The sequence below is a fragment of the Empidonax traillii genome, unplaced genomic scaffold, assembly GCF_003031625.1.
Source record: "Empidonax traillii isolate 1590-97213 ecotype Southwest subspecies unplaced genomic scaffold, ASM303162v1 scaffold1270:size203758, whole genome shotgun sequence".
In the NCBI taxonomy this organism is placed as follows: Eukaryota; Metazoa; Chordata; class Aves; order Passeriformes; family Tyrannidae; genus Empidonax; species Empidonax traillii.
In genome coordinates, this window is record NW_020956463.1 from 75632 (window position 1) to 88456 (window position 12825).

General features: G+C 46.3%; 1 protein-coding gene across 1 annotated transcript in view; it reads left to right on the forward strand.

Annotated features, from left to right (window-relative positions):
• Positions 1-8824: 8824 nt before the first annotated feature.
• LOC114069474 (corticotropin-releasing factor receptor 2-like) overlaps positions 8825-12825 on the forward strand; it is a gene marked incomplete at its 3' end in the record, with an annotated part of 116882 nt that continues 112881 nt past the window's right edge. The window contains exon 1 of the mRNA XM_027906284.1: positions 8825-8922. Within this exon, the coding sequence (XP_027762085.1) occupies positions 8857-8922 (66 nt within the window). The remainder of the gene's footprint in view (positions 8923-12825) is intronic.

Sequence of the window (12825 nt, forward strand, 5' to 3'; positions counted from 1 at the left end):
CGAACAAGAGGAGCTCCAGAAATCGAACGCTCTCATGCCTAAAGCTGATGCCTCTTAAGTGAGGACTGAAGGGTGTTGGACCAGATCTTCAGCCACTGTCATAATACTGTGGCCATGAAGGACAGTGAAGTATGTGGCAAGTTATAACACTTGCAGGGTAATTTTTTTCTCTCATTAAAGACTGGATGGGATTCATGTCACCGAATTCCAGCTATCTCCAACGCAACTGTTCCCCTCTGAACTCACTGCTCTCAGCTTCTCTCCCAGTCAAGGGAAGGAACAGACAGAACTGGGATTTGAGTCAACAGATGGACCATAGACACCGAGTTTAGGGTGATGTAAAGTGAAGCTGGGCTTCTTTGACTGGATTGGCTTTACATCCACTGGCTGTAAAGGGAGAGTGGAGAAACCAGATCATTTGTAGGCACATTACAATAATGGTTTTTATTCAGCCCAATCCTACCTACGGTGGCAGTTTGTGAAGCCAGAAAATTTCCTAGAACCTCATTTTGTACATCCTTTTTTAAAAGTTTTGTGCCCGCACTGAACATCTTATGAATGCCTGTTACACAGAGACTGAAATACTACCAGGAAGCCCTGATTAGTATGCAGCCTGTCTGCCTGCACTTATTTCTATTTATCAACATAATTTCTAGACCTCCTGTTTACCACCTGGAATATTGTGCTGCTGCTGACTCCAGTAACTCACAATGCTGAGACAACTGAAGGGCAAGAAGTAAAAGAATAAAAAAGATGATATGCAAATCCCTTGTTTCTCTTTCCTAACAGAAGAGAAACAAGTTATTTGTTTAATTATCAGCTTCTTGGCAGTAAGATTTTTGCAGGTATTTTATATACCAATGGAAATATTGCAAGAGCAAACTCTGTGGTCACATTCAGTAACTTCAGGATAAGTTTTATAACTTTGTGTCCAATCTGAGAGCTCTATCTCATAGGGATACCTAATTCTAATTTAGTTAGAACATGTAACACTGGCACAGGTTGCCCAGAGAAGCTGTGGATGCCCCATCCCTGGAAGTGTCCAAGGCCAGGTTGGATGGGGCTGGGAGCAACTTGGGACAGTGGGAGGTGTCCCTGCCCATGGCAGGGGCTTGGAATGAGATGATCTTTAAGGTCCCTTCCAACCCAAACCATTCTGTGGGTCTGTGATATTTAGTTCACTGAATTAAGTCTGAAGTAACACGCAGATGCAGATACTTCCATATGGGTTCGAGGCACTAACTTTAGGCACTCAGCATGGAAAAAATGCAGCAAGCACAATCCAAAATAGAAGGCAGTTATTCCTGGGAAAAGAGTGATGCTTTTCTTCAGGGATGACACAGCACCATTAGGCTAGAGATGAAGCGAGATAAGCTATGCTGACAGCTGAATTCTAGGCAATGTAGAAAATCCCCATTTTATGCATTCTTACACTCTCTAAGGCTGGTTCTGCCATTGGTTCTCCAGTGTTACTTCACTGAAATCCACATGGTTACAGAGTGTAAAATTGGAGTATTATTGCTGTGACTGACAAATGAACATTTGTAAAACTGCTTCTGATTCATTTACCTGCCAACTGTTGAGTCAAGTTTTTGAGCCTCTCCACTAAAGCTGACAGTGTGAGGCAAGGATGTGAAGAAATATTATGAACCTTTCGTTTGTTTGCTGTGCTGTGAGCTCCCAGAAAAAGAGAAAAGAAGTGATTTCCAAACATTTCACTAGAAAAGGTAAGCAAGCAGTGTTGTCAAATGATGGCAAGAAATAAAACAAACATTGCATTGGCAAAAAAAAAAAAGCTTTTCCAAGGAAATTCCTGACATGCTAAGTGGTAGTTCCAAAGAAGGAAATCCTGCCAATGACTTGGCAGATCTGGGGCTGGAAATTGCTGACAACTCAGTACTAAAATAATTGAGACCTCAAAGAGTTCAGAGCAGCCTGTAAAGGGAAGGATCCTCACAAAACTTCATCTGGTGAAACTGCCCCTCAGCAGGGAAGTTTCAAAGGCAGTGATGAAGCTTGTCAGAAATGAGAGTGAGCCCCAAGAGATTTCCCTATTTGGCAGAAAAGTACTTTTTGAGTTTCAGTGGTTTCACTAGATCTCCACTAAGAGACTTTTACACTTATTTTTCTCAGTCCACAAGAGAAATCCTGTCCAGTAACTTATTTAAACTGCAGGACTTGATCGGGTATCTGAGCCTCAGTTCGGAATGAAACCTACTCTAGAATGTAAGATGACATTTCAAGCTAAAGATGAATAACTTACTTGAGCCCCAAAATCTGTTAATTGAATCAGAAAGGCCCAAGGAGGAAAGGAAAATGGGAGAGGAGAGGGGTGAGACTTACATGAATCTCTTTGCAAACCAGTAATTCTCTCATTTTTTGCTGTATATTCCTGAGAGTATTGCAATAAAAGTTCTTCTCATTGAGGCCTTAACAGTAACATATAAATGATTTCAAGCTAAAAGGCCTCGGGGTTTAGCCCTCATGCTGAGTAATTTCTTTTTCTTAAAGACTGCTGCTATAAAAAAACGACCCCTTGGAGAGTAAGCATTGTATGAAGACACTGTCTGTGAAGTAGGAAAACAAACATAAGGTTTAGGAAACAGCCCTTGAACTACATCCTGCAGAAGGCAATGTAACAGAAAATAGATGAGTCAGAATATATTTCTGATACAAGAGTGAAAGAGGGAGGCTCAATCATACATTTCTTTCTGCTATTTGAAAATCCAAGACTTATTTTCACAGAAGTAACTTGAAAGTTATCTGGAAATGATCAAGTCATACCAAGGATACACCAAAATGTCAGATCTACTCACAGGGTATCAGTGGGGCTTGAATTTCTGAAGCCAAATTAAGAGGCTCCTCCCATGACATATTTTCCTCCTCCAGAATTTTTAAGGTGAAACATCCCTTGATAATACACTTAACCATAGTTTAAAGTCCCACTGAAGTAATTGCAACCGTGGCAAAGGTTTGTAGAGGCTTCAGTGCTTAGATAAATATGAATTAACCAAAGCAAGTGTAATTAAGGATTTAATGACTTGGGATTGATTTCATCACTTCTGTAACCAGTAGTACCTCCTTCTCCTTCATGTGATCTGTACAAAAAGGAGTAACTTATTATTTCAGTAAGGCATAGGAATAACTTCTTGAAAACCAAGGAAGCTGTGGGAGGAAGAAACCTTGAGATATGAAATAGAACCATAGAATGGTTTGGCTTGGAAGGGACTTTAAAGCTCATCTAATGCCACCCCCCTGGCATGAGCAGAGACACCTTCCACTGGAGCAGTTTGATCCAAGAATCCCATCCAACCTGGCCTTGAATACTTCCAGGGATGGGGTATAATGCATTTGTAGTCGATACAGAGATGGTTGGATCACTAAGTCTGACTATTTTAGCCTCTTCCTGACAAGTCCAACCACTTTCCCATCACATATGATACAAACCAGCTGGGAGTGCATTTTTCAGCCAGGTTAACTTTTCACCCAGATAAAGGTGAAGTGAAAGCGTTGTCCTGACAGGACAACCCCCCCAGATTTTGGCATGAGAAGTTTGTCAGGTGCTGATGTTGGCAGTCCCTTTCACAGCACAAGGACACAACAGTGCTGGTAACAGGGATGATTTAATGTCCACTGTTGTCTGTGATAGGTTCTTCTCCCTCCCCTTGTCCCAGGGTGGGAACATCACCTTAAAACCTTGTGAGGATGTATTGCTTTTATAAATATTGATATGTTTTCCCTCCAGGAGGGTCCTGGGCTGAGAGAGGGCTCTGTGCCTGCTTCTTTAGACACAAAATTTACCTCTGAAACTGCTTTGCCAGGGAACTTTGGGATCCCCTCAGAAGAATGTTATCCAGGCTGCCAGTTGTCCTTCAGGGCCCGGAGCAAGGCACCTGAAAGTCTGACTGCAAAGCACTCATATCAGCATCCCCAGCTGTGGCAGCTTTGTTGTCCCACATCTGGCTGGGGAAAGAGGAACATCTGTCAGTGCCTGCAGCCACCAGCACAATTCTCCCAGCCCACATGGGCTCGGTGGTAGCTGAGGTTTGTGGGGCTCCTGGGAAGTGAGGAGCTGGTTGCATCTCCTTGACAATAGGATGTGCAGAACGCCAAGCTGGGCACGCTGTCCCAAGGAAAAGCCCCGTGTTAATCCATGAGAATGCAGCATCCACATGAGTTCCACGGTGAAGAAAGCCAGAAAATCTATTTTATGCCTGAGGGGTGATGCTTCCACCTCATTTTCCTTCTCTCTCCCCTCTCCCAAGGTTTATACTACACCCCAGAGACTTCACAATTAGGAGCCGTTTGAAACAATGGAACTTTCCTTAAATATCACCATTTTTTCCCTCCATCCTTCTTACATTCCTTATTCAAGTGCAGTTGCAAGTACAGAGCTACTGAAGAGGAAGAAGCTACATGCCTTTGCTTTATCAGAGCAATTTCTGTTTTCCTGAGCTGTGCTCGTTACCAACTCTGACCCATCATTATTTCAGGAAACCATTACATTCATTATTAATAAGAAGCCTCCAGCTAACTTTCCTCCCTTTGCAGACATTATTCTGGTTTCAAATGTCATCATGGCATTCATTCATTCTGCAAGAAGCAGTGGGGGGACTCCTCCTATTCCTTTTCTCAGCCTGACCTTTTTCAGATCTGGCATACCCAGACCAATTCACCTGCCTCTCAGAAACTGAGCTGAAACCAATGCAGTCAAAAGGGGACAGGGCAGCACAACCCTTTCAGAGACTTGTAGCTGTTCTGAGCTGTCACATCTCTGGAAGGAGTTTAACTTTATTAATTAATTGGATGAATAAAACATCTGATACATATTTAAAATTGGATTTACTCATCTCCTGCATGAGAGACCTAAAAAATCTATTCAAGGGTCCCCAATGGGGACCCAGTCTGTCCCCAAATGGGGACCCATGGGAGAGGGCTCTGGACCTTACACAGAGGGAGGTATTTGGTATTTTCTGCTGGTTCTCTTTAAGTGAGAGACACCTCATCCCTCTGAGACGTCATCCAATATTTCAGAGAGACAAAATTGGTGCCTGATTCAGTCCAGTTCTACCCTTTGGTTACTCATGTCTTGTGTGACGTTTGTGGTTATTACTGGAACTGGTTTTCAAGTTACTTTAGTTGTATTCTGTAAATTCCTCAAGGTTATGGACACAACAAGGACCTCACCGTGTTAGCTGTTACACCAGGAGTTGTCCTTGTCCTTCCTCCAGCGAGGATGCTTTGTGCAGTGTCATCACTGAGAGCAGTGGGAATACTCATGGGCTCAAAAATGAAGATATAAATTATTTCAGGAGCTTTAAAGAAGGAGAAAATAAAAGCACTACCAAACAAGCAAGGGGGAGTCATCCTTGTATGGGCATGACTGCAAGCCATATCTGAAAGTCATTTGGGCAAGAACTGAACAGCTGGATCCATGCCGTGATCCCATATGGAGACTTGCTCCATCCAACTGATCAGGATTGTCTTCTCCTGCATTCCTGAATCTCTGCATGTTGCTCTCATGGGTCTCAGTGTGTTTCCTAAAAGAGCAAGGGTTACATTTCATGTGCCATACCCACCCTCGTGGGGCTGTGTGTATCTGTACTCCTCTGGTTCCATGTTAACCTTGACCAGTTTCACCCATAAAGCCAGGCCTGTAGGATGAATGACCCTACAGGTTTTATAAAAGGAGATGACTGGGAGAATCCCCAGGAGCACCACGACTGAAGGAAAAGCTGCAGGACAAGCTCAGCCCTTAAATCTTCAAGAGGATCTGAAGGGAAGTGACCTTATAAGCAACCCAATCAACAAAAAGCTTTGGTTGGACTTTGCAACCAGCTGCGAGGGAAAAAGCCCTGGGTATGAGACTGCAGGAATGATTTGTTTAATCCTTAGATAGTCACAATTCGGGGTTGTTTTTCTCTGTTTCAATACAGCTTTTAAGATTATGAGGCTCTGGTTCTGGATAGCCCAATAAACACGGATAAATCATAACAGAAAGTCGTGGAGCCACATGCTGGAAAACCATCCTGCTTCCAGGGCACTTGACCAATGTCTGTGCACAGGCAGCTCCAGGCTCCCTCTCCCAATTCTCATGAGTTCACATAATCCTGTTGCGTGTGAGTTTCCAGTCCCGGAGGTGGATGTTTAAATGGAATAAAAAAATTGTGCTGGATTTATTCCTCCTTTTGCATTTTCATGAACAAACCCAATATTAATTGGAAGCATGCAACTTTTGGGATATGGGTTTGTTTTCTTTTAATAATGAAAGGAAACAAATGTTGGTGCGCAACAGACAGGAGAGGAAAAACTGGGCAAGCTTAAATATTTAAATATATTCAAACTGTTGAATAACCAGAGGAAAAAGGAAAATAATGCTGCTTTGTGAAAACTTTGGCCAGTGGAGGATTTCGTGTTTTCTAGTGTGTGTAAATGCCCATCTCCTTGCTGTACTAAATGGGATTCCTGCATGGGATCAGGAAGGTAATCCTTCTTAAAGGTGTTTTGGAGATGGTCGGAAGCTTAGTGCCTTTCTGAGCTAATGGCAAAAAGTAAAATAATTCAGCAAGGCCTCAAAGAAAGATGTCCAGGTATTTCTGCTTCTGAACAGGGCTTGCTAAGCTTTTGTAAACTCTGAGAATTTGCTGGAACTCTTTCCTATGTGCCACTATTACCTGTATGCCAACTGATTTTGATTAAAAAAAAGCCAAATGAGGAGGATGGTGGAAAGGCATTACTTTGTGGAGGAAAAGACACCATCTCCCTGAAAGGAAACAGCTGGCAATAGATGCCTACAAAGGCAGTGTACGACACTGTTCCCTGTGGAAATCCAGCAGCTGGGCTGGGAAGGAGCAGGCCATGACTGCTCCTGCTCCAGGATTGTGGCTGAGGGCTGTGTGTCTCAGGACACGGATGGGCTTTTGGGGACAGTCCCAGCTGCGGCTGGGGGAAGGCATTGACTGTGATTCACACACAGCTGGCCCTCCTCTGGGCAGATGGGATGGAGCAGAGGAGAAAATAATCTTATTAGGCCCATTGCTGGCACTGGGAAGAGCAGGGCTTGGCCTGGTGCCCACAGGCTGATGATTCCACAGACACATCCATTGTATGGAGAGGCCTCGCTGGATGGATCATGGAGTGATTAGACCCAGGAACTCATGGGCCCCAACAGGGTCAGGCATCCAAATCTGTAAGGCTCCAATTCCCTTAGCACCAAGAGCCACCCTGGAGCAACCAGAGGGCCAGAAGCCCCTTGGGCAAGTGGGCATGAAGACGTGGGGTGACCTCGTTTTGCCTTTATTTGCAGAGGTCTATTCTGGCAAGTATTGGTAGATGAGAAGAGCAGGACAAATGGCTCTTGTTTCAGAGACCAAGTGCACCAGGAACAGCCACACAGGCAGTTTTTTGGGTTGCCTGGCTAGAAGGGTGTACGTGCTGCTGGGGAATCTTAAAAGACTCAATGCTGGGGAGAAAAGGACTTCCCACTGCAGCTGGGGGATAGCAAAGGAGATGCCCCACAGGCTTGGAGATTTTGGGAAAGGTGTGCCGATGATTTTGGTGACCGAGAAACTGGAACCTTTTTGCCCCGGGGTACACAGGAAGCTGGGAGTCTTGCTGCTCATTGTCTTGGAGGTGGAGGTCCTCATCACACCTTGGAGGTGCATCTTGGGCTTGGGGGATGTCTCGTTGCTGCTGGAGGATCAGCAGGTGGTTCACGTTGCACAGTGTCAGGGAGGATTCTCCCTTTCCTTAACAGACCTGTAGGGGGTCAAAGAATCATAGAAATACTTGGGTTGGAAGGGACTTTAAAGATCATCTTGTTTCACTTCCCTCCCATGGACAGGGACACCCTCAAGTATCCCAGGTTGCTCCAAGCCCCATCCAACCTGGCCTTGGACACTTCCAGGGATGGGGCAGCCACAGCTTCTCTGGGCAACCTGTGCCAGGGCCTGCCCACCCTCACAGGGGAGAATTTCTTCCTGATATCTAATCTAAATTTATTCACTTTTAGTTTAAAACCCTTCCCCCTTGTCCTATCACTATCTGCCCAAGTAAAAAGTTGCTCTTCCTCTTTTTTATGAGCTGCCTTTAATGCACTTTATGCACATCGCACTTCATGCCTGAGCAGGGGGGGAAATCTGTTGGTCCTGAAAGTTTTTGGGCAATGCAGTTAACATTTTACCCAATGCCTGGCAGGATTGGGTGGTTTTGAAGGGATTTTTAATTCTTCTAGAGGATTGCACGGGGCATCTGCATTTCACTTAATTTTGTAAAGAGGTCCCCACTGCACCCAGAGCCTGGGCAGGGGGAATCCTCCTGTGCCTGGAAAGTTTGAGGCAGTGGAATCTATCCTGAGATAGACGAGGGTGGAGGAGGCTTGTGTGGAAGGCATCCCCATTGCATTTACTGCTCGGGGAAAAGGATCCCCACTGCACTTAGTGCTTGGGGAGGGGGTCACCCCACCCTTCTGGAGGGCTGTGGGCAGTGAAGTTCTCCTTGCACCCAGTGCCTGACGGAGAGGGGAATCCTTGCGCTCCGTGCAGGGCGAGAGGAAGGTCCCCCTCGCTCCTGGAGGCTGTGAGGGTCGCCCTCCCCCGGGGGTGCCCCCCGCCGCCTCCATCCCCGAGGCATCCTAGGCGGAGGGCGGGCTCGGCTCCCCCCCTCTCTCCCTCCTTCCTTCCCTCCCTCCCTCCCTCTCTCCCTCCCTCCCGGGGGTTTGCCCTGGGACGCGCCGGCGGCGCCGGGCTCTGCTCCTGGGCGGCGGGCAGGGGTCAAGGGCAGCAGACGGGGCGAGATGGCAGCGCCGGGACATCTCCGAGGCTCCGGCTGAGCCCCGGGGACACCCCCGAGCCCCCCATGGCCGGGCGGGCACCGCAGCGCAGCCTCCCGGCAGCGGCCGCCGCCGCGCTCCTGCTCCTGCCCGTAAGTGCCGAGCACGGGAAAGGGGCGGGGGGCAGGGGGCAGGGGCAGGGGCAGGGAAGGAGGGAGGGAAGGAAGGGAGGGGGACGCCCCACGACCGCGGGGAACACAGCGGGGCTGCCCCGGGCGCTCCGGGGTCCGTCGGGAGACTCACACGCTGCCCCGCGGGTGCTGCGGTGCCCGGGCTCGGAGAGACCCCGGACGGGCTCCCCGGCCAGGAGCTGCCCGTCCCGGGTGCCCCAGGGGCCCGTCCCGCTGGCCATTCCCTGCTCCATCACAGGTGCGCTCGGGAAGGGGCGCAGGAACACCCTCTGCCCGCGGGCGCTCGGCTCTGGGTCCGCTCAGAGCCCCCGGGGTTCAACCACGGCCCTTCTTAGTGCCCCTTTCCCCGTGGAGCAGCCGCTTCCCTGTCCGCTTTCGTCGCCAGGAGAAGTCCCAGCACAGGGATCCCGCTCCCTTCCCCGGAGGGGAGGGGTTTTCCCTCCACCTCCCCGTTCCCTGGCTGATGCCCGTGGTCCCCGACCTCTCGCCCTGGTGCCTCTCGCAGCATGTGCTCAGGCAGGGACCAGCAGCTGGGGTGACGAAGGGCAGGGCTCAGCCCACGCATCCATCCAAGCCGTTTGCCGCGAGTTTCTCTCGAGCGAAATGCACGGATAGCTTTCCTGTGTGGTCCTTCTTCATGGCAAGCGTCCCTCTGGGTGATGCTGGGATGAGCTGGAGATGAGATTGGCCTGTGTCAGGCTGGACTTTTAAAACAGCTTTCCCAGCCCACACCCTTAAGTCAGGCTGAGTGCTTTGGTGGCTTGTTTGCTTTGAGCGATAGTTTCAAGTGTGTTAAGCCAGACTTGCAAGGCAAACGTGAGGGATCAAGCAGGAGGAACACTGATCCTGTGCGGGATTTGTAAAGGCTGTTCCCACAGCGTTAAAAAATGTGACAGTGGCCCTTCTGAACCACAGAGTAATTGGCCTGTCTTTAACATTTCCTTGGATAAAGAAATAAAATCTGTTCTGTTTCCTGAATTATCTTCAATTTTGTTTTGATTTAGGTTTGGTTTGTTTGGGGGTTTTGTTTGTTTGTGGTTTTATTTGTTTTCCTCCCCTCTAATTGACAAAGAAAGAGAGAGAAAAGCCAGGTCAGGAAAGGCAGCAGGCTTCAAAGCGAAGCAGCAATTTAATCTGAAGAGCAACAATTTAATCTTAAAATCTTTGTGGTAGCTTTCTTAGAAGACGGAGAATACTTGCCAGTGTGTTTTGTTTTTTTTTTCTAGCTAGAGATCAGTGCACATGGGATCACAGTGGCATTTACACATTGATGATTTAAATCCCAACCATTTTTTCCTAAACTTTGTTCCATAGTCCTTTTCCTCTTCCAGGCAGTGCTTTCCCTTATTGGCTTACTTTGGTCCATAAAAATATCTCAGTTTGCGTTTAGAGAGGGAGACTTGCCAATGAGGTTGTCAAAAGTACTTAGGTACTGAGTATTTAGCCAGACCAATTCTTTCTCAATGAATCAAAAAATGGGCATGTGCTTTCTCTGTGGGTATAATCTGTGGACAGTTTTCCAGTTCCGCTACAACTTTGCATTTGAATTATTTCTGTAAGTTTTGGTCGTTATGTTGCTGCGTTAAAACAAAGCTGCTGCCTCAAAAGAAAGAAAAAAGAACTAAAAAACACAAATTAATAATCAATATGTCAAGTTTCCCTAAAGTGTGGTTAGTCTGAGAGACGTGTGTGTGCTCTGAATATATTCCATTTGCTCTTATAGAGGAGCTTATTTGGATGTGTGATACTTGGGGAATCTCAGGGATTCATGTGTACACCTGTTAGGGAAATAACCTGTTGGAATTTGATCTTCAGCCTCACCTCCAGAACAGCTCCGGCTGCTCCAGCTGCAGCAAAAGCTTTTGCTGCTCTTTTGGGGAGTGCTTTCATCCGTGAATGGTGTTGGTGAATCCGCATCTCTGCTTTACAGCTGCGTGAAACTTTGCACCGAGGAGCTCAAGAGCAACGCTTCGAAACTCTGGCTCGAATCCAAAGCTCTTGAGTTCTTGTTTAACTTGAAAACACTCGAAAGTGGACTCGAAGTCAACGACTTTATTCACATTTGTGGATTTTCAGAAAAGGAATAGCTGCTCGTGGGAGAAGGCCCTTACCCAATTAAGGGAGTTTAAGTTTTCACAGCAGCCAAGCGGTTGTGTTTTATGGGAACTGCAGCTTTGCAACGCCCACGAGATGAGGCAATTTTCTAGCACAGAATTAGATCTGCCACATGGAAATGCTGGTGAAAATGACCTGACAGATTTCACAGGGCTGGTCAGCAGAAGGGTGAAGACTTGCACTGAGATTTATGTTCTCTTAAAGGGGTTCTCTACATATGATACGCTGCAAAATACATTTACTTTAACGTGGAAACCAAACAAACTCTAAACTAAATTAATCTTTTTGACATTTTGATATAAAGTCCTTGCTAAATTCACATAATTTGGAGGGGGGGAATTATTCATCAAAACCAAAAGCAAAGCTCACTATAATTCACATGTTCTCCTGAAGTTGTTAAAACAGCCCGGGCAGTGTGAGTGTATCAGCCAGTGGTGACAAGTTAAATAATATTCCTGGTCTGAGACTGCCAGAATTCAGCCCTGTTGTGAATTAATGCAGCGTAAACATCTCACTCATCAGGAGAAGCCTTTGCTGGGCTAGGACTTTGGCAGGTTTAAATCTCTAACCATCTCGAGGCAATTACTGGATGTTTGAGGGAGGAAGTTGTGTGCTGGTGCATCTGACTGGTCCTTTTGCCATGAAACACTTCAGTGATGATATTCAGAGCTGCCTTCAGCCAGCGAGAAAACAGCTTTTGCTTTTGGTCATAAAAGGCATCTGCTTACATATTATTATTCTCTTCCGAGCAGAGGAGAAATAATGATTAAGTCCTCTAAACTTGTGATTAAGCTCCTTCAGCTTCTAAAATAGGGAGATGCTGTGCAAAGTGCCCAGTGAGATGGTCCATGGTGCAGCTGAACTCCCAGATCATTCCTAGGAACTGTTGGAGATACCGCTATGATTGCTTGGGGCACAAGCGTGGCCAGGAAACATTCTAAAAATTTAACAGTGTAAATGATTAAGTACTTAAAACAGACCTTTGCACTGCTTGATTTATTAGCTTAGATGGAGTGTGCTGCACTGCCATTCCTCTCACTCTCCATGAGCGCCTGAGGGAAGTATTTTCCTCTCAGGCAAACTCTTCCTTGCTTTGAATTTGGCAATCAGCTTTCTTTGTGTCAGGGACTGCTGTGGGATCCTGCTGGTGATGTGCTGATCTGAGGGATTCACCATGAGAAAAACAGGGTAGTGGATAATATGAACTTTTTAAGGAAGCGTTTTGCTGTTTTCTGTTTTATTTTAATTTTAACCCATATATTAGTAAAGCAAATATTTAAAAAATACTATATTAGAGCAAACACTTGCACATTTAGAGGTTCTTTTAATGGTTCTGCAGATTTTATTTTTGGGGAGAGGAGGAGGTGAGGAAATGTGGGTGGTAACAACAGGCTGCACACACTGCTGAATCTGTTCCTTTTTAGTTTATCTCACTTTTAGGTTTGAAGCACTGCAAACCCAAAAAGGAGACTTAGGAGGAAAGCTGACTTACTTTAGATTAAAAATTTATCCAGTAAAAGACATTTCTGCGGGAATTTCTTCTTCCACAGCGTGTCTATAAATTGAAAGAGATAGATCAGATCTTCATCACATCCACGTCTTTATTTCTTTTCATCTACACCAGTTTTAATCCCAAATGTAGTCTGCTCTCCCTTAAAGTGCAAATGTGAATTGTTGGATGTAAAGCTGGAGCTGTCCAGCAAGCCACTTGCACCTCCCTGCCTCCTGTAGATTCACAATTCCATGTGT